This window comes from Alosa pseudoharengus, unplaced genomic scaffold (assembly GCF_046254945.1).
Source record: "Alosa pseudoharengus isolate Yale_2024_CS ecotype anadromous, Long Island Sound unplaced genomic scaffold, YU_APseudo_1.1 YU_APseudo_1.1_scf_23, whole genome shotgun sequence".
NCBI classification, from domain to species: Eukaryota; Metazoa; Chordata; class Actinopteri; order Clupeiformes; family Clupeidae; genus Alosa; species Alosa pseudoharengus.
In genome coordinates this window covers 10,485,359-10,507,438 of record NW_027468685.1, presented here as the reverse complement: position 1 = coordinate 10,507,438, position 22,080 = coordinate 10,485,359, and the positions used below count along the sequence as shown (strand labels likewise).

At 41.1% G+C, this 22,080-nt stretch overlaps 2 protein-coding genes and 1 long non-coding RNA gene across 5 annotated transcripts; 2 read left to right on the top strand and 1 right to left on the bottom strand.

Moving 5' to 3' along the window:
• The first annotated feature begins 1,632 nt into the window (after positions 1 to 1,632).
• LOC143140478 (uncharacterized) lies at positions 1,633 to 3,215 on the top strand. The gene is made up of 2 exons (XR_012990657.1): positions 1,633 to 2,184; positions 2,710 to 3,215. It is a non-coding gene; the product is annotated as an uncharacterized LOC143140478 (long non-coding RNA).
• On the bottom strand, positions 3,100 to 12,735 carry hoxa3a (homeobox A3a). Of its 3 annotated transcripts, none has more exons than XM_076301399.1 (3): positions 12,200 to 12,735; positions 6,579 to 7,073; positions 3,100 to 4,383 (listed from the first exon to the last, which is right to left on the bottom strand). In XM_076301399.1, the coding sequence occupies exons 2-3, from the start codon at positions 6,952 to 6,954 to the stop codon at positions 3,632 to 3,634; spliced, it is 1,128 nt and encodes a 375-aa protein (XP_076157514.1). In that variant the 5' UTR covers positions 6,955 to 7,073; positions 12,200 to 12,735; the 3' UTR covers positions 3,100 to 3,631. The 3 variants fall into 3 exon arrangements, with proteins under 3 accessions (XP_076157514.1, XP_076157515.1, XP_076157513.1); XM_076301400.1 differs by lacking the exon at positions 12,200 to 12,735 and adding an exon at positions 11,267 to 11,615; XM_076301398.1 differs by lacking the exon at positions 12,200 to 12,735 and adding an exon at positions 8,237 to 11,260.
• Positions 7,846 to 19,700, top strand: evx1 (even-skipped homeobox 1). Its single transcript, XM_076301397.1, has 4 exons — positions 7,846 to 7,928; positions 14,728 to 17,049; positions 18,098 to 18,330; positions 18,734 to 19,700. The coding sequence occupies exons 2-4, from the start codon at positions 16,674 to 16,676 to the stop codon at positions 19,271 to 19,273; spliced, it is 1,149 nt and encodes a 382-aa protein (XP_076157512.1). The 5' UTR covers positions 7,846 to 7,928; positions 14,728 to 16,673; the 3' UTR covers positions 19,274 to 19,700.
• Positions 19,701 to 22,080: the final 2,380 nt, after the last annotated feature.

Sequence of the window (22,080 nt, the reverse complement as noted above, 5' to 3'; positions counted from 1 at the left end):
AGTAATATTTCCCAATGGTTTGTTGGGTTTGAGCCCATATCACTATGGATGATTGTATTGATTTACTAAAAGTAGGCCTAGGCTGCAAGCCCTCGGCGTGAGAGGTTTACTGGTTATGGGGTTATTGTAAGAGACAGCCGTTGAAGAGCGAGTTCAAAAGCTGAGGCAACTTCTACGCAAAGCGTTTAGGTATAAGATCCGTAGGTCAAACAATTTGGGCCAGTTTCTTAGCTGACATGTTGACTCGAGTGTTGATATCCAAAATATTTTGACCAAAATAAACCTAATAGTTGGGCTGGAAAAGTCGTGTCTATTTATAAAACACGTTGCCAACTGCGTGTAGGTTTGGACTCTTGCACTCTTGTTTTGAAATCTTCATTTCTCATTTCAACCAACAACGATTGCAGGTTTACAACAAAATACCGGCTACTCAAATAATAGGAAAGTTGACACGATAGCAATTAAGTTGAGTTGATAGGCTTACAGATGACATAGGATAGGCCTACGACAAAATAAAGGAATATTACAAGGCTGTTCCATTACTGTCTAATAGAGTTTAGTATTGCACAGGTGAATGGGGAGCTCAAAAAACACTGACTATCTCATAGGAGGTTAGAAGCAAACAACACCGTCGCAGATAAAGCTGATTTGTGGCAAGTATACATTTACACAACTGTGATAGAATTACCCGTAATCCTAATGTGTTCATTTCGAAAGAAAGCGAGCGCAGTTGCAAGTTGCCGTTTACGTCGTTTCTCGGAGAGAAATATGGCTAAACTGAGACACATTTCCCTTTCATTTTTACAATCTCGTCGACTCGGGAACCAAATGCCCACTGACCTGCCACTTGTTGAAAGCTCATGAGTATTCTTCTAAAATAAATATAATGACTTCTTGTTGGTGAAGACCGTCCTATGCTGATACAGTTCATCAAGGTCTTCCAGGCTGAAGATATTCCCTCCACTACTACGTTTATTGATTAAGCACCAGGGAGAACTACTGGCATAATGTCTTCGTTCTGGTCAAAAGTAGCAAATGTTGCCCGCCAGGTGGCATATTCCAGTGCCTGGAATCCTGTGCGTCACCAGGCTATAGTGTGGGACTCACGTTTATCAGTGTCTACTTATTCCTCAACTTTTTAGATATTTTTGGTAAGAATATCCCAGCTGGTATATCTGTCTGGCTAATCATGTTACTGTACTACAGCTTTCTGGTCTGATTCCCAATGGCAGCACAGCATCCTAATAAACTGACTAATTAAAATATGAAGGATTGACAGATTAATTAAAATATGGGCAGTCACAACTGATTTTAGTAGCTCATGTGTTGTAAAATAATTTGCTTGTTGGTAGCATAACGTAGTGGCTCACATTGTTTTCAACCATCTTGAAGCCCATGACAAAGGTCTCAGATATTCTCTCTCTCTCTCTCTCTCTCTCTCACACACACACACACACACACACACACACGCGCGCGCGCGCGCGCACACACACGCGCACATACACACACACACACAGACGCGCGCACATACACACACACACACACACACACACACAGACGCGCGCGCACACACACACACACACAAACACACAAACACACACACACACACACACACACACACACACACACACACACACAAACACACACGCAAGAAAAGCAAGCCTGGACAAGAAATACATGAATGCCAAGAAAGGGTCTAGGGTCTAGGCTGTGTATGCGTGCTGCCATGAATGTCACTTTATATGTCACGTTTATCCTTGTCTGTTCGCTACCGGGACTAGTTACTAGCTACTAGTTATTTATTTAATGATATGCCGATATGACACCCATCAAAGGGAAGACATGTAAACCAAAATCAGCAGTATTTAGCCTGTCCACACCCACAAATTCCCCTCAGCTATGTGAGGGTATGTTTTTTGAAGCGGTCAGGGGCAAGAGTGTGCTAGTTTCTTGCCGCTTCAGCTCTACTATGCCAAACAATGAGACCTTGAAAGCTATACACGATCAATCTTCCAAAAGGTCTGACAGCTCGGCATCCACGGAACATAAACTTCGAATTCAGCGAGGGTAGCACGAGTATTGTGAGAACCTACTAGAGAGCACATCCTGCATTCTTGCTATAGTGAACATGCATTTAGAAATATCAATTTATTGGAAATAGGCGTTGAATTAAGCAAAATGATGGTGAGTGGTTAATGTTTTTGAATGTTTGCAAGACTAGACGAGAATTTATTTGCGTTAGACATCGCTGCTGGTAATTTTGTTGTTGTTAGACTAACCATTTCAGGGAGTTTTCGCATGGATAACATACGGGTGCCACATAAAGTTCTAGCAGGCTAGACCCACTTTCTTTTCACGAAGAAATGCGTAAAATGCATAAAAGGGATATAGGCCTACATTATTTACACTTTACTGATCTTAATAAAATAGTTTAAAAATAACATAACAGCCAATATCTATGATTGGTTAAAGCACCCTAAGCACGTATGCCCATACACCACCAACTCTGCAACGTTTATTTTCACATTCTTTACTTTTTTCTTTCTTTCCTGGTGAACAATCTTTTACATGTTACGACATAAATCAGCAGGCCTACAAAATAATATTACCTTATAGAATCTGACAGTTTGAAAATGCTCAGCCAGAATGTTTGTGACTAATTGAGAAGCTGAAAATGTGACTCCTAATTTGTATTTCTGTATTCTACAGCCTCCCTTCGTGACCCAGACACACGGGACATACGGAATCGTCTCATGAAGACACACACACAGAGGGCCCTTGCACGTACTACACGTCACCTGAAGCCTGCGCACGCCTACGTCTTGTTATTTAGGTCAACATAGGCTATTTTCACTACCACTGACCTTACATCAAAGGATGAGGGATTGTAAAATGTAAGTTATTGCCAGATGCAACTTGTTAAACTATTTAGTAACTCAACGCAGTGTCTATTTACGTTAGAACTATTAGGCAAAGGAACTTTTAGGCTACTGGTGCAACCCAGTGCTGAGTTTACAGTCAATCAAATTACAATCTTCGATAATACTGATATTATTAGTGTTTTATTGAAAACAAAAACAATGGAGACGTTGTCGAAAACACTGTAAACATTGCGAAATTTATTTGATCATATTCAAAATTAACATAAAATCACTCGATATGGAGCAGCATGACAATGACGACATTTATTGAAAATTAAATGCATGTGTCCTGTTCCTTTGCTTTGTGTTTCATTGATGCATATCAGTGAAGTTAACTTCAAATGCCATTAGCCTACTGCAATACTTAACCATAACAATGTTGTCTGTATTTTTAAATTCTTTTAGATGGCGCCGCCAAATCCCAAAATTTAGCGCATCATTAGACCATCAATATAATTCCACAGACCGTGAAATCAACTGCACTGAAACAAGCTCTTCAAGAACGGACACAAAGATTCACATTCACGGTTATAATATTTTGATCCTTCCGCTATTACATTAGACAAACATTATGTACACTCGATTACCTAGCCTACGTCAGAGTAGGCCTATGTCATGAGTTTATACAGAGGACAAAAAGAACTCCGCACAACCTGAAGAACTAGGGAAGGGGAGATGAGGCATTAGGGGCATAGGGTCTTGTTTCCCCATCAAAGATCAGTAAATCTGGGTAATTCCTGAGTGCAGTGCAATGTTGGGTCTGCGTATGCGCTAGGGTTGGGATCGCAGGAATGGCTGTTACCTAAAAGGGTTTCCCCAATATAGTCCATGCAGTCAGAGGGATGGTGAAGGTGATTTGTCTGTCCGGAAACTAATGGCGTATCAGTGCTAGCTTCTTGGACTGAGCAGCAGCCGCTTCCCTGAGAACGTCTCTGTCCATGTGTCCATCTGCTGCTGTCTCGTAGACCATTCATCTCGTAATTGGTCGCGGTGCTTTTACTCACAGTTTCTGAACACTGGCCTTGGAGCGATGCGTAGTTTACCAGTGGAGACGGATGGGACGCAAATAAATTACATGCATTGAGAAGGGATTTACTAGGAGATGGCGGTTCATAACGCAAGTTGTGGTGAGCAGAATGCATTGGGTATCGATAGCCGCTCCCCCCAGTGACCGCACCCGCAGACGGCAGCTTTGGATTATAAGGTAACTCCTCAGTAGAATGCGTAATGCCCACGTCCCGTTGATCCTTCTTGTGCTTCATTCTCCGGTTTTGAAACCAGATCTTTATCTGCCGCTCAGTGAGGTTCAGCAGATTCGCCATCTCCATGCGCCGTGAACGACAGAGGTAGTGACTGAAGTGGAATTCCTTCTCCAACTCTAAGAGCTGCGCGCCGGTATAGGCTGTCCGAGCGCGCTTTGAGCAGGCGGAATCCGACCGACTCTCAGCTAGATAGTTCTCCACTGGGGGATGAGAAGAATTGTCACGTTATCAAGCAATATGAGAGTAATTTGCATTGAAAAAAAATCACTTCAGCCTTAAACTATTACGTGTACTAGGTGTGAGTCAAGATCAAACGGTACCCAGCTTGTTTATTTCACTTTCAGTTACTTTAATTTTACGTTTATTTCACGTTTAGTTACTTTAATATTTAGCCCAACGACATCTTACCTTTCAGAAGATGTTGATGCAAATGCAAACTTCATATGTTTAAATTATTTTTTTTTGTATTTGTTGGAAAGGTCAGTGGGCCTAATCAAAAGCAATGTTTTGTAAAGGTCATTACTCCCAATAACAGCACAAACCAGGGATGCGCAAAATACATTAAAATGTATTTTAAGATAAAATATAACATACCCTAATTTACCCAAAATACTAATAAATTGTATTTTGAAAATACTAAAAATACTACAGTATTTAAAGGGAGCATAAAATCACTTTGCAAACCTTCCATATCTGTCTATTTAATCTATTCCTTCATCACTGACTCTGTTGTTTAAGTGGTCAGTGTTTGAAAGCAACAGCTTTCCTCTCGACATGCCATAAACCTACAAACAGTCGACAAATCAACTATGTTGACCTACCTGTTACATCTCCTAGACTTAATACTTTATCAGAGATGCCCTCAAAAAGTCACAACTGAACTTGTCAAATGGTATGAAGTGGAGACAAGTCCCTGACATTGTCAATGCATGGCCAGAATGCTTGATATTGCACTGTGTAACACTGTTGATCAGGAAGGATCTTGACCATTTTAGTTGGTTTACTAACTTACTGGGTACCGTGTAAGCACTAAATGGTGTTCAAGGGACGTCAAGGGAGATAAATATGAATTTTCATCGCGTTGCTTTAGATGATGCATGGGGCAACTTTTGAGCAATATTGCAGGGCAACCACATAACACATGTGTTCCAATTGGATTATTAAAGTTCTCAAAAAACTTGTGTGAGAGGGAGTGTATTGTGTGTGTGAGCAACCTACACATTATGGATAACCTTCCTGAATCTCAATATTCTGATCACAACAATTTGTTGGTTTTACCAAAAATATTTGGCAGTATTAAAAAAAAAAAACATACCTAGAATTTTGAAAGTATTTTGAAACAAAATACGAAGCCATTTTCTTCAACCCAATAAAATACAAATTACAAAATACTATTTTGTATTTGAAAAACGTATTTTAAACACATGCATCATAAATAGGCCTACTGCCCATCCCTGAGTGCAGATGTGAGATGATGTCAGATCTCAAGTGTGCAACCTGTTTACAAATGCCAGGAAAACCCTGACTTGCCTTGCACAATAATCCTCTCTTGAGCCACTGCTTACCATATCAGAAAGTTGTAGAATACCATGGAATTATGAAATGCAGATTGATAAAAAGCAGATGTACGGATTGGTCATTATTTCTGAGAAATGACGCACGGCCTTCTCCCTCCCCCCTTCTTCTCCTGTAGCATTTGATCAGTGCTCTTTTTAAGTTGAACTAATGTAGTGTTTAACTACTAGCTACTACAAAGTATTGTTAACTATTGTCTTGTGTCATGTGGGAGGTCATACATGATCTCATGTGAACATGTAAACAATATTCAAACCAAAACAACTGCACCCTAGACTAAGCTATGACACGTTTTAAGTCAATGTTGCAGTTTTTGCTTCTTTTGCTCCTTACGCACCCCCATGCCACCCTCCATCCCTGCCCAAATGGCATCATCATGCCCCCCTTCCCACTCTCTCTTTAGGCTACTCTGAGTGCATCAGTTTACATGATAACATGGACCCATGATAATATAGCCACACAAAGGTTTTGGAATATTTGCTACTTTGGCCACAATATGTACAGATGTTATTATGGTTGTAATTTGGAAACCCTCAATGGCATAAGATAGAATGGCACACAGAAGAAGGAAACAAACAATAGGCTATTATTAGACATTATTTTTTAAAATAAAACATATACCCATATCACCCCATGTGTTCATAAATTTGTACATATAATAGAACGGATCACCCCCTCCCCCCAATCAACCAAATGTTGCGAACTTCTCAAGTTGGTTATCATATGCTACATGTAGAGCATATTTAATAAAAAAAAATAAAGGTTGCTCAATGCAGTTGTGTGTGATGTGTCTTATTATGTTTGTTTGTTCAGTGATCACCTGAGTTGGCACAGTGTGCTTTCTGTTTCGTGTTCTGGCGGGACTCCTTCATCCAAGAGAAAACTTGTATGGCGGGCGTTTGTAAGTCTTGCCGAAGATCCTTGGGAACCGAGCTAATGCTAGGATCAGAAACCCGATAATTGGGAGACTGCAAGTGGAGGTTGCTGCTGTGGATGGGTGATGTTCTGGAAGACTGGTTATTGCCACTGCACTGGCAGCCGTCAGGAACTGGTCTTGACTTATGAGGGACAGTGGAGTAATCACCAGAAGACTGCAAAGCACACGCAGCAACCTGGGGATATCTCTGTCCTCTGCCAATACAACTAGGGCCATTTCCACACAGATATTGGTTGCTGTTGTAGGTGTCTTTTTGCATGTCTTTAAAGTTCAGTGTTTAGGTTTTAAACTGTCACAAATCCTTGGACAGTTCCAAATCATAAAGTCCTTGGATAGGTTGTCAAGTCGTATCTCATCACCAAGCCCTTCTTCGGTGAACTTTGGGATGAGAGGAGAAATTATGAGTGAGGTAAGAATAAAAATAGTGTCTATAAGTATTACCTGTCAGTAAACAATGGCCTGACACCACACAGAAGTTGGCCTGCATGGCAAATAATTGACCCATAGTTCACTTGAAAGCACCTGCGCACACATACTCAAGCAAGGTGTACTGAATGGGCTAAATCAGCACAAAATAGCCTAATTGATATTTGAAAATGATGACATTATCATGACTTGCCATATAATCAGTCCGATTCCTCTCATCTTTAAGTTACAAAATGTAGGAGCTACCCACACTGATACAGGATATAAAGTAGCATAAACATACACTTATCAAGTGACATTAGATGGTATTATGCTCAGTAATACATGTATATGCCAATTTTATCATTTTTTTTCTCTTTACAGTTATTTTATCTGACGTGAATGCATTTTGTAAGCTGTCCACCTGTACATAAACTCGTTAGACCTATCAACCACAGCCAGGACAGGCCATAGCCTACTCTGCTGCTACGTGAAGATGCCGGTTAACGTCTCAAACAACGTTTGATCCACCGTGCCTCACCCGTCTGGTGTCCCGAGACCTAAAAGAACAGCATTCTATCTGTCTGCATGCTTAAAAGATAGATGGGAGACTGTGACCACAGAAACCTGAAAAACCGGCGGGTGTGACTACCATCATCACGCCAACGCACAATAATGGCTGCTCTCCAGAGAAAATACGACTGATGCATATAGTGACCCTATATGCATCAGTCGTATTTTCTCTGTTAACGTATTCGGTGTAGGTCTATATTTCACAGCTCAATACATCAAAAGACACAATATTTTGGCAATAGCTATAATTCACAGGTAAGGTATGTTAAGATCGAAGTTAATAATAACGTATGCCTGATAACTCGAACTGTGCAGTGTTTTCCTTAAATTCCATGTTATAGCCTAAACACCACAGCAGACGTCAAACGAAAATAGGAACGAGAAACACCGAGGCCATGTAACAAAAGGACAGGGTTGAATATGTGCTTGCTTGCGCGGCGCGCTAATGGCTTACATGTGAACTCTTCCTGAACCGACATCTCGACATCAATCGAGCAGTCATAAATCACCGGGACATCATCACGCTTTTTAAACGGCTGTGGGAAGAGTCCATCTTTTCTTACCTTTCTTTACCCGGGCGAGCAGGGTTGACCCAGAGCAGGGTGCAAACTTCTTATTCGGTGAAACCAATCGATCATCAAAAAGGAAACCGAAGAAAAGTTTGTCTGTGAAGGGGAGGCCAACTGCTCGATCGCACGCTATTTCTTTGGCAGGGCATCAAAGGCAAGGAGGAAACAGCGCGAGGTACGGAGTGGTAAAACGCTCAGAAATTCCTTTTTGTATAACTCAGCTCGGCAAAGGTCAGTGAAGAGGGTAGGGCTATTTTTGCCCTTATTACGTTTATCACATCGCTCACTGAGTAGCTATCGTCCTCTGGGCGTCCATCAAACCTGTATCCTTAGTATTCTCTCTCTCTCTCTCTCTCTCTCTCTCTCTCTCTCTCTAACTCCCTCTCCCTCTCACACACACACTCACTCACTCAATCTCTCTCTCTCACTCACTCACTCACTCACACACACACACACACACACACACACACACACACAACAATCACGCACGCAGGCACAATTCAAAAGCCTCACACGCACAAACACAATAAAACAAATTCTGAAAAACAAAAAACTCTAAAAACGTCTGATCAATCAAAGCATCTTGACATTTCGGCTGAACATGTGGGTTAGACTTTATTTCAGTACTTTAGTAGCTTAATGGTGAACTGAATTATGGTAAGATAAAGTCTAGTATTTTTGGAGGTAGGCCTATTATGATGGAGACATTTGATAATGCGCAAGGGTATTTCAATTGCGGTAAAATGTGTGATAAGCCAGTAGGCTACAGTGTCAAGGTTTTCCTGGCCAAACCGGTGTTCTTCAATAGCTTATTCCTCAACATATCACAGACTAAAGACATGGGCTACTTCCCAATATTTCCCATTTATCTTGATTTTCGTTTGGGCTAAGTTATTAGCGTTGTGCTTGCAGTGCCTTGAAATGTAAATAATAATGGGTAATATGGTCTCATATGCAGTTTCTTCAGAAGATCAATCGCCGTTTTCAATAAAGCGCAATTTCTAAAACTTTACTGACGCGCGTAAAAATTCACCCAATTTACCTGACTTTCCCTCTGCGCAAAGTGTTGTCTGCGCACACGATGAAGATACACTGAATAAGAAGACACTGAATAAAATGAGGAAAGTTCAGATTGTTCCAGAATCACTGGGTGTAGGTTACAACAGGGCATAGGCCTACAGTTGCAGGGCGCGTGAGGTGGCCCACTGAGTGAAAGGGCATGTAGGATTATGGGCCGTTTTGATCGTTTCAATGATTCACAACTTTTTTTTTCTCTCATTTTGTTTTCTCTATTATGAAACACATTTCTGTTTCAACCAAAGTAGAACGTAGAATTTAATCAGTGATATACCTATATTGAAGAGTTTTTGTAAATGTAAACAGTTTCTTTCTTTTTCTTTTGTCTTAGCCTATATATCTCATATAAAATACTGTACAATTAGTAAAATGATACAAATGCCATGTTTGTTTTGACCATTCTAAATCTAAATCCAAATCGAAGCGTTCTAAAATCGGATTCATAAATAAAATATTAGGCCCATGTCGCAAAATCTACTACTACTACTACTACTACTACTACTACTACTACTACTAGGCTACTAGCCTCCTCCTACTACTAATAATAATGATGACAATAATCATAACAATAATAACTGGTAATAGGTTATACGATTATCATTATCATTAATTACTAAGCTATTATTATTATCATCATTATTAGTATTCTTATTATTAGCCCCATTGTTGTAATTATTAATTTAGTATACAGGTATGTCTACAAAATTACACCCTGTCTCATTTTAAGGTATGTTTAGCGTAGTGTTTTCCAGCCAAATACTATGATTAGGAATTGGGCTATTGGTGCGAATATCATTTGTCCGGAAAACGGACGTCGACAGAAGTGAGATTGTAAAATACTGCGCATTGTTTTTTGTCTTCATTTTTGCTTTTTAAATTATTATTATCATTTTGCTTTGCTTTGATTTTTGCTTTGATCCTGGTGTGGTTTAGATCGGGGGTGAACGTGCTCCCCTTCTCCTTCTCCTGCTGTTAGATATGCCTCTGTTGTGTGTGACGGATGGTAGCAGGGGCGGACTGGCACCAAAAATCGGCCCTGGCATATTTGGCCCAAGCGGCCCTCAAATCGGTCGGGCACACCTAATTAAATACAAAATCTTTGCATTAATCTATGCATATCTTTTCAACTGTCATGGAGCACTGAAAGTCATATAGGCCTCATTGGTTTTCTCTCTGACTGATCAGAGGTAGGCATGGAGCATATCTCCATATTCAAGTATACTAACAAGCAATTATTAAAGAAGAGTTTCTGCTTGAATTCAAAGTATCATTTCAAATTATTCAATGGGCTACAATTGACAGCAGCACCAAAAATTACTGAAGCCTATGTGTAAAGAGTTAAATTACCCAGATTGTCTTAGACATTAATGTAATTTATAGGCTACCAGTTATCACCGTAGGACAACTGAAACAACACAAAATAAACAGGGCTGTTGCTGGACATATTTTATTCCTGTAGGCTATACTTCCTACCTACATTGCTGGTACATTTTGGGACAGTACAGCTACATGAACTAATTGTCTTTAGTGTCTGACAGTAGCCTAGGCCTATAGGTTATATATATACTGTAGCTTAGTTGGCTTGTGCATGACGTGACGTTTTGTAACCTACGTTTCCGTCAGTCTACAGTATTTTATCCCTTCTTTACCATGATAACCCTCCCAAGATAGAACCACCACTCATGCCATCGATGTTGAATTTTGGGCGACTGACGGAAACTGATCAATCTGACCAACAATCGACCAACTAACCAACTAAAGTCGATTTGACACTATTTTGCTGTCCGGGTTTGCAAATCATTCATTTAGAAATTTTAAGTTGCGCTATTTGTTATCATAATCACAGCACGGCTTTACTATGTTATCATTAGGCAACCATATAATTACATTATCGCAATTAATAAGTCATCATAATCATCATAGTCAGCATGGCATGTCACAGCCTACCTGCTCCACCACTGAGTTCTTATCATGTAGCCTCAACTAGGCTCGCACTCTCCACCACCTGCTCACTGTCCCTTGCTCTGTATATCCTCGTTCAAACTCAACGAACTTCAACATGTTGCTGACATATGCTAGCCTACTTGTTATATTGTATTGAAGCTTCTACATTGGTGTTCATTTTGCACAATTGTCACTACTGGCACCCGCCGCAATTTTGTGTAGGCAACTTCGATTAACTTTTGATGCGCTCACAGAATCCTGGCTCTGAGCCAAAATGGGAGGGGTGGGGCCTGACGTGAGCTGTTATTGGATCAGTCCAGTGTCAATATTGAAAGGTAACCAATGGGCCGCTGATTGTCCTTCGTTTGGGCCGATGGTTGGCCAAAATATTTAAATTATATATCCTATTCTATTGGCCCAAAAGGTGCTTCGGCCCACCGGGAAAATGCCCGGTATGCCAGATGGCCAGTCCACCCATGGATGGTAGGTAGACCTACAAACTACCTCGCATTTTACCATAATTTCTCCACCAACTGCTTGAGATAGCTCTCACGTGTGACAGTGCAATGCACTGCATTTACGAGATCTGAAAGAAGATATTATGCACTTTCTTGTTTAAATGATGTCGGTTTGCCAGCATAACACGATAGGCTTGTTTCAGTGATGTGATGGGGAATGATTAGCTATGTAGGCCAAGTGGTCTAGGCCGAGGAATTCTTTGTAGAAGAGAATAGTTTTATGTTCGTGCATCCATTTGGGCGGCGTAAACGTCCTGGATTTGTGATAGCGTACTGGCTTCTCTTTATATAAATCAATTAGGCCTACACAATCAGCAATGTCTACCACTTTTAGGTCAACAGTTAGCGTGTCAAAAGATTACAAGATGCCCTTGCAAATGTCCCCTTAAGTATGGACTATGAGCTGAAATGAACTCACCTAAACGGATGCATTACGTCCGTCCTGTGGAAAGGTAGGCTACCAAAGGGCCCAGCCCCCTGCGCTCAGGAAATAGTCTACTATTCCATTCCAGGGTGGACTACTATTATTATGTATATTATTACAGCATATTATTACAGCTTTTAGGATTATGTAGCAGACTGCGAGACTTTATGGGTTAGATAGCGCGCACGTTCCAAGTGTCCGAAGTCCCAACTCTGAGGTGAATTGTTGCTGAAGGGGTTCTTTTAACACCTCTCTGTCATCGCGCTCTCGGATAACACTCACTGATGAGGTTGCTACAGAGAGGAGAGGGAGGACGCGCGGTGGAACAGTTACTGTAACGCCCTCACAATCATTATTGAGAGGGCTTGTCGTCGCAGGAAACCCCGTTCCATGCTTCATATCATGTCGATCACTCAATGCCAAACTCCCAGTTTGTAATTGGGCAATTATGGTGCAACATAATAAGGAGACTATCCTGAAGCAACATAAATAAATTCTCTAATGGCTCTAACAACGGCATGACTTAGAATTATTCAGTCAGATCATTTCGATGTTCCTAAAAATCACATGCATGGCTGCATGGCTAACCTGACGATCGAGGGCCTATCATATGTGTAGCCTGGAATTAGTAAGGCAGGGTAGCCAGCCAGCAAAGAACTTTTGATTACTCACGGGCTAGTCCAATATCCGGAAATTCACAGTCTCCACATTTTACTTAGAAAACAATACAATCAAAAATGGAAATTACTGAAATTAAATTAAATTGTGCCTTTAAATATCTGTTAATTTATTTAGGTGTTTCTCAGAGATATTACCTATGCTATAACTTAAAATATGCCTTGTGTGAGTTTAAGACATTATTCCACCGTTGCCGCTGGGCATACCTGATATTTCCTAAATCGAAAGCATATTTTGGCACAGTAATTGTTGCATATATTTGCGGACACAATACAATACAATATAAGTATAAGTGCACCGCAAAACGATCGTTAACCCATTGTATTATCACAAAAAATGATCCATGATGCAAGCCTGTTTTTAAATCTGAAACGATTTGACAATATTCAGCATCACAATTATGGACAGTGTGCCCTAACCTTGCACCACCACGTACTCCATCCGGTCTTCCTTTGTACACAAGAGCATGCAACATTATATGAGCCATGATTATGTCTAATCTGACCCTCACTCAGTCCCACACATGCTGTTTCACATGCAGATCAGACCATCTAAAGAAACGTGAATAATAGAAAATATGGGGTTCCTGTACAAGTTCCTAAAGGCAGGTTTCTGGTTTTCAGAACTTTTTGGAGTGATTTTGGAGATCTCTTTAAGATATAAAAACAAAGCATAATATTTTCAGCACGTTCTTTTAGCTGTTTGCTGACGCCTGTTGCTGAATTTTAGTCCTTCAGTGTCTGTTTAAAGAGCTAGCCTACTTTCAGAGCTGAGGGTTTTGTGGACTAGATTAAGAGTCTGTTGAAGTGGCAGTGACACACCAACTATTTTCGTTCTTCCAAATTGGACACGTGTCTTCGTATTTCTATATTCATATCCATATCTGCTATTTCACAACATGTGAGAAGATTTCAGAGAAAGCGCTCATGAAAGACAGCAGCATTAACAGTGCAAAAGTGCCACTTCCTTCTCAGATGTGTGTGGATAAATACTGACTTACGTTCTGTCATGTACAACATCAATTTCATGGAATCTTTCAGTAAGATTACAGGATTAAGCACTAATGATTTTATTCCACAATCATAAAAAGCCTCACAATTAAAGCAGCACTAAAGAAGATTTGCTCTCGGGGTCCCCCTACAGTTGAGATGCGCAATAATAAACGATATAAATATGCGTCTTTTGGAACTAAGTATTCATGAACATAACTCTGATATAATATAGAGGGAATGCACAGACAGCAGTCTGTAGAAAAATATATGCAAATTCCTAGCATAGCAGCTATTTTTGTGTTGGTGTATTTAAAACATATTATTTAGCCCCCAAGTCAGAATTTTGGTTAGGGAAAACCAGGTGTCTATGCTGTTTATAAAACACGATAGCCTATTATTGGTGTAACATGCAGTTGCTTTCATTAATATTTGAATTTAGTCAACTCAATAAATGCAGTCTTGGTAACTGCCAAAAAAGGTTAGTGTTTTCTTACCACTTGTTTGCTGTTTTTGGAATGGCGAGCACAGACTTTACCTGTGAGTAATTATCGTCTTGGCATATAGATCAGGAAATTATAATAACAAAAACACTATTTTTTTTTAAATTATTTTACAAAGACTGTAAGTTGTATTGTGTTTGCATAGCCTACAGTAGGCTAATTCCTATTAATGAAGTCTGGTCCTCATTGAAGTCGATGTAAAATAAACTATAGGTCACATGATACAAACCCCAGATAAAGAAAGCACAAACAGTCATTTCACACAAACACAAGTGACAAAAATGGAGAGGCAGAGAACACAAACTGCTCAGAATTTAGCGACATTTTCCTTGTCATTACATTTCTCTAACAGATGAGGGCGCACAAGGACTACAGTGCTGCCTTCAGACAAACAGCAACGACTTCTGAAGTATCACTCTCCTGCAGGTGACCTGTGAAACAGCATTCAAGAGATTCAGGGACCTCCCCGAGACCTCATACATATTCAGAGGGCAGAAGAGGTGTACTAGTGCAGACTTTAACCTGCAGGCCATTTTATTGTATCATAGATTGAGCCCCTCACTGTTCTGCATGTTTTCTGTCTGGTCTGTCTACTCTGAACACACACACACACACACACACACACACACACACACACACACACACACACACACACACACACACACTCTCACTCTCTCTCTCTGTGTGTGTGTGTGTGTGTGTATTGTACCATAGGCTGAGCCCTTCACTGTTCTGCAAGTTTTCTGTCTAGTCTGTCTGAACTTATCACACACACAGACAGACACACACACACACACACACACACACACACACACACACACACACACACACACACACACACACACACACACACACACACACACACACACACACACTTACACTCACACCACCCATTCTCTGGCTCTGAAAACTGAACACAAATAAAGTGAGGGCAGCCTGGCCCCCCAAACAAAAACAAAACCCTATGTGGAGTTAGGTCCTTGGTTAAAATATAATGTATGTTGTTTTGGAAAAAAAAGTGTACATTTAAATATAAACATAACCAAACACAAACGCAATCGCTGTCTGCACCAGGGAGGACTTTCTCCACTATAATCATCCCCAACAGGCTTGGAAAAATCTCCATCCAATCTTTGTCCCCATGTTTACTGAGTTTCTACATCATGTGGAGAACAACATCAAGCAGGCTTAATAAGCTAGCCTAGTGGAGCCATTGTGCATGATTGTGTTCTGTGCACTTTTGAAATAAAACAACAACCCCACAAGACTGTGGTTTAGTCCTATCTTGTCATCAAATGGCATCTCATGCAAGACACTGGAGAATGTCTAATCAAAGACAATTGTGCAAACAAAATGGGTGCAAACTAAATCTTCAACTATCCAGTTGATTTGGGTCTGTTTCTTGTCTGTGTGTCATCAGATTTGGAAAAGAGCCACATTGTCGTTACTTGGCGTTTTAAGGCCCCAACGTCGTCTTCCAGGCAGCGCTGGGTTAGGGTTAGGGTTAGGTGCCTTGAAGTCGACGGTTGCGGTGCTGCCTTGAAGTCGACGGTGGGGGAATAAAACACCATCAAGCCACATTGTCACCATCCATACCCTATAACTCCAGTGGCAAGGCATTGATACCTTACAGTGAGATTTTACATTTACATACAGTACTGATATAAAATTGCCGATGACCTATAGTGCCTATACAAAATATTCACCTGCCATGGATATTTCTCCTTTTATTGCTTTAATAAATTGAATCTTTGATTTAGGCATTCCTCATATCCCTGAGTGACTTAGCTACACATATGTATAGATGAAATGGGAAAAGACAGCAGTGTGGGAAAGAGGCTGATAGACACATGCTTTGCAGAATGGAAGCTACGTTTGCATAGTGAACACTTGGAAACAGTTTTAGAACTCGTTTGCGCATTCAAGAAACACCAGATTCCAAGCCCCCTTTTAGTATATGCTATGACTTAAGCGCTATCGTTCTTACTTTAGTAGATTGACCCATTCCAGCTGCAGCCCGTGCCCTGATTGTTTAGTCATGTCACATCGACGCGCGTGGCGTCATCGAGGTTTCTCTTTAGAGTCCCACTGTCTTTAAAATGACAGGTCGAGGGAACCGAGGGAGTATGGTGATCCCACCCAGAGCTTGCGTCGCGTCGCACTCCTGTGCTGTCGCATCACAGGATCAACACGTCCGCCCCCCTCGCGCTGAGTCAATCCCGCTCTCGTTGCGTGTACCAGGCAGATTCGGTCATTTTCTTTCATATCGTTTCTTGTTCATATCGCTGCGCACCTGAAATGGACAACAACAGGGATGTTGTACAGCGCACAGAGAACAGTCAGGTTTTGGTCCGTGGTACCATATCCGGAGCGGAATTGACGGACACTACTAGGAGCCCCGCACGTGAACCGCACCAGAAGGCTCTCCAAGGGACTTGCCCCAGTCCTAGATCCCCATCTTACTTGCAGAGCGGATCAGAGTCAGTCATGATGGAGGGTTCGCGGAATGGGAAATACGGAGATACAAGGCCGGCAGGCAAATCCTCACCGATAATCGGTGATAAACCGGAACGTCCCAACAAAGAGCCATGCAGCTCAAGCGAGGAGTCAGACTTTTACGAGGAAATAGATGTCAGCTGCACAACCGACAGCATGGAGTACCCGGACAAGCAAGGTAGGCTACAGCGAACATGCATCCCTTTCATCCTTAACCATATTCACAGCCTTCATATTAGACTTGCTGACAGACTGGCACTATAGGCTATGCGCAAATAACAATTCTGACCAACGCAGACACATGAACATGGCAGATAATACAGGCACATTTAAGCCTTAATTCTGGACAACTGTCGAATAGTGAATTCTGGACAACTGTCGAATAGTGAATATATTTGACCTCCAGCTGAAGGTCCCATGTTATCCACAAGGTATTATTATTATTATTGTTATTATTATTATTATTATTATTATTATTATTATTATTATTATTGTTATTATTTAATGGTTGTTGTTACATGCAGTTATGGTAGTTATGTTCTTGTTATGTTCTCTAGAACTGCTCTTGTCAAGTATTAGCCTATCATTATTATTGTTTATTATTATTTATTATTATTATTATTATTATTATTATTATTATTATTATTATTAGGCTATCAGCAGGCATTATTGGCTTCAGAATAACTTTGCCTGAATGTGATTCCAGGCATCCAATACCTAATGGCTAATACCTATATAAGCCTACACAATTAAATTCTCATTGATATTTTCGTTTCTTTGCTTAGTGAAACGAGTTTCATTGATCCGATAGGATGTAGCAAGTTGTACAATTCATCTTTAGCGTGATGGCCCTGCATTCCAGTTTAATGAATTAGTAATTCAAGGGAAAGGTTTTAAATACAAGTCAAATATTTGTTTCAAAGAAAAGGTTTATCGATGAATTATGAATAAGTATTTTGATTTGAGACATACTCAACGAATTAGTCATTCTCTGTACAGATAAATGAAAGTTGATTTTGGCCAATTAAGGGCTTCTAAGATGATGTGTTGCTGTAGGCCAACCGTGCACATCATTCGATTGCATTCGATGCACCGTGTGTTCAGGGCCTTAATAAAGAAAAAAAGACATGAGCATTGTTGTTGCTGAGGAATATTTACATTAGACAGGTGCTGCATATATTGCACATTATTTTAAATCTTATGTCTCTTTTTTTTATTAATTGAAGGCAAAGATGTCGACGTTACAAGCCACAACACCGAGAGCTTGAACACCGGGAAGATGAACTCAAGCCCGAGTGCACTGTCTTACGGAGCCGACCAGATGCGACGGTACCGGACAGCCTTCACGCGGGAGCAGATCGCTCGACTGGAAAAAGAATTCTATCGAGAGAATTATGTCTCAAGACCACGGAGGTGCGAGCTCGCGGCTTCTTTGAATCTACCGGAGACTACAATAAAGGTAACCCATAACTTTGAATTAATAGTTGCCACATTGATTAATATTTTAAGACTGATATTAAATTGTCTAGGTAAATGGTTTGTGGCCTCAGATTGATACTGATAGACCTACACTTTTGCCAACTGGCCTAGGCCCATGTCTAATAGGCCTAGGCCTACTGAAGCTTAACTGAAATATCCATTTATTACATTGCTGTTTTCAGTCTATTGAAATTGAATATAATTATGCAGGTAATGTGCAAGCCAACTTAATTTGCATTCCCTGACTACATTTCTTTATGTGAAAGATGCTACTTGAAATACTGCAAGAAGTGTAACATGTTTGTAGGCGTGTGTTTATTCAGGTGAGATATATGACATTGCCAAAGCCTAGACTAACATCCTTTATGCAATTTATTTTTCAGGTTTGGTTCCAGAACCGCAGGATGAAGGACAAGCGGCAGCGTCTCGCCATGACGTGGCCACATCCGGCCGACCCAGCATTTTACACATATATGATGGGCCATGCCGCCACCACCGGCAATTTGCCGTACCCTTTCCCATCACACCTGCCTCTTCCCTATTACTCACCCATCGGTGGAGTGGGTACGACCACAGCCTCCGCCACTTCTCCGTTCGCCAGTCCCTTACGCTCACTGGATAGCTTTCGTGTTCTCGCTCACCCCTACCCTCGACCCGAGCTGTTCTGTTTCCGTCACCCAGCAGTCTATTCCAACACAGGAGCAAGCCACGGACTTGGTCCTGCTGAGACCCCCTGTTCTTGTCTGGCGTGCCATGGCACCAGCGGACAAACCAACGGACTTCAGCAACGGCCTCGCAGCATGGATTTCACTTGTTCCTCCTCAAGCCGGACAGACACCTTCCTTACGTTCTCACCTGCAGTTTTGAGCAAGTCATCAACCGTCTCTTTGGACCAGAGAGAGGAAGTGCCTCTGACAAGATAGAAGGTCCACTGCCTATTTAATTAACACGAACATTTGAAAAGCAAAGCCTCCTTCATCAATCCTCTGCGCACGGGAGAAACGTCTTTTATTTGCAATGAATGAACTGAAAGAACTCGGATACCGCTGTGCTCATGAGAACAGTTTTAGCCCTACATCTGAAATGGGCCTGCTGTAGGCTACTAGCCTTATCTGAAGTTACATTGGTAACATAGACTAGAATGATTGAGTATTACATATATTTCAGTTTATGATATCTAGAGATTACAGACTAATGTCAATCCCATGTAATAGAAAATATGCGTAGCCTATTTATATTTTATTCAAATCAGAACGAGTGCAAATAATAGGCTATAGCCTAGGCTATAATTTAGGCATACCAGTGGACCTCGGGGGGGTGATAAATTAAGCGAGCTGGCTATGTTGTTTGTGAACCTTGCACTCCTGTCTGAGTTGACCTATTCTGGCCAATAAAGCTTTGTTGGTATTATTTTTTCATATGACCCATTCAAGTCTCATTAGGCCGTCCCTGGTTGACATAGGCCTGACGCCCGTGCAGATGCTAAGGAAAAATAAGGGCTGATGTATGCGAGAAAGGGAATATCTGAATTTTGAATTAATGTAAATGTGGCATATGCATGTAGGATTGTCTGGTAAGGTGCTAACAAGGCGTCAGGGGAACAAGGAGCGGCCCACTTGAGCTTCCGTAGCCTACATCAGGAGATGAGGGAAATAAGAATGGGATTTGGGGAGAAATGAGGCAGACAGTGGGAGATGGTAATCAGTCTACAGTGGCTTGATATGTGGAGCAACCCGTCTCAGCCAACTAATAAACGAATACTTTTTCCTTATACCATTCTCATCCTTATGATAGGCTACGCGCTGGGAATTGCATTCCGTAAAACGAAACTGCTACATTTCCAAGAAAATTCCAAACAACTAAAACAGACTTCTTTGCCAATCACTACGGCTCTCTTAGACGCACATAGACGTCGCCAGCTCCCTTCCTTGGCAGAGTAGGTTACTTGTCAGTCAGTCAGGACATCAGTTTTAGGTGCAGAAGATGAGATGTAGGCCTGGCCTATATAATTGTTTACATGTAATAAAAAGAAATACATAGCCTATACATTTACGATAATAGACGAGTTCGAGTCAGATTATTTGGGCTTTTTGTTTTTTTTGGAGGCTATAGGCAAGGCTTGGTACAGTAGGAGGATAAATAAAAATCAGTCATCATCTAGCCAACGTTTGTCTGAAAGCATTCATCTCTACCCTACTTAAATAATTTGAGGCAAAATATTTCCCACACATAAATGAATATTGCCTCGTGATTTATCTATCTTTATTTAGGCAAGGTTTGGCCAGTCTCGTGCATTTCCACATTAAATGCAACCGTTATAACTTCGCTGCAACCACCCCCAACATGTAATTGTTTGGGCATAAAAGTGCTTACTGGGACTTGGTAATATGGCCCATATTTCCCTTGCTCTCGTTTACGCCATTAATAAATCATCACACTGAGATGTGTTGCACAAATAGGCCTGGCCTACCGCCCTTGAAGGTGATCGATAAGTCATCCATCCATCAATCAAGGGATGTTTTTCGCCTACCTTTTTATACTGAAGGTCTCATATGGCGTTGCCACAAAAAAATCCTCACAACGGTGAAACAATGCTCAGGCTATTTTGGCAAATATCTTGCGCCACTTATGAATAGCCTAACCTCGAAAAATAACTAATACTGTTGTAACCACGGGTGCATACAAGCACCCAGTGAAGTCAGGCTATTCACACGCACCAAGACAAAATCACTTCCGCCATCCAGGATATGACACTCATCAATTTTTATAAAGGACGCAAGCTGAACCATGGGCGCGCGCGTGCTTACGTGCGTGCGTGTGTGTGTGTGTCATTCTGCCACACCCTAACTGTTTGTTCCATTTTATGATCGCCCACTAGAAGGATTCGCCGCCCCATCACGCAACCCATCTTCCACAGTCCCCAACGGAGCAGGCAGATCTGTCTTGATTGATAGCCTTATTAAAAGATGTTATTGTCCATGTGTCCTTGTTGATTGAAATGCATAAGGTTTGAATAATAGTCTATTCCATTTGAGAGATCTCTAATAGGCTAGACGAAAGGCTGGTGACAGATATAATGTAAGCATTTACCTTATTAAGGCTGTTGTCAGGCCAAACTTATGAAATAAAAATACTAATAGACTGATTTGACAGTATTTTGTTAATATCTTACCCTTATCTGCCATTTATTGATAAAATAAAGGACAAGGTAAATTCTGGGAGTCAGGTTGATGGTTATCTGAATTATTGTTGAACATACGTAAACAAAAGCAAACAAACAAACAAACAAACAAAAACACTCCTAAACTACAGAGAGAGAGAGAGAGAGAGAGAGAGAGAGAGAGAGAGAGAGAGAGAGAGAGAAAGCGAGAGAGAGAGAGAAAGCGAGAGAGAGAGAGAGAGAGAGAGAGAGAGAGGGAGAGAGAGAGAACAGTTACATTGACAGGCCGTGGAAACCTGATAACCTGCCAAAATACCAAACACAGGTAAACAGGCATGGGTAACAAACATATCTCAGTGGTCTGGGTGTGAATATAAAACAACTATACAACTATCCACCACCAGAACTGAGCTATAGCCTGGGAACGTGCCGGGAGGTGAGTCAGAGTAGCTCAGCTGTCTTTGAAGCTATTAGGACTCCACACACATTTTCATGTAGGTGTCCGGGGAACGAGGGATCGGAGGGGGAGCTACGGATGTGTGAAAAGAGTGAGCGAGTGGTTTAACGATG

Bases quoted from the DNA above. Each gene is read 5' to 3' on its own strand.
- evx1 (XM_076301397.1), top strand. From the start codon at position 16,674: ATGGACAACAACAGGGATGTTGTACAGCGCACAGAGAACAGTCAGGTT. The intron at 17,050-18,097 runs GTAGGCTACAGC...TATTAATTGAAG, and splicing joins GGAGTACCCGGACAAGCAAG to GCAAAGATGTCGACGTTACA. The intron at 18,331-18,733 runs GTAACCCATAAC...TTTATTTTTCAG, and splicing joins TACCGGAGACTACAATAAAG to GTTTGGTTCCAGAACCGCAG.
- hoxa3a (XM_076301399.1), bottom strand. From the start codon at position 6,954: ATGCAAAAAGACACCTACAACAGCAACCAATATCTGTGTGGAAATGGC. The intron at 4,384-6,578 runs GTGATCACTGAA...CTCATCCCCCAG, and splicing joins AGCACACTGTGCCAACTCAG to TGGAGAACTATCTAGCTGAG.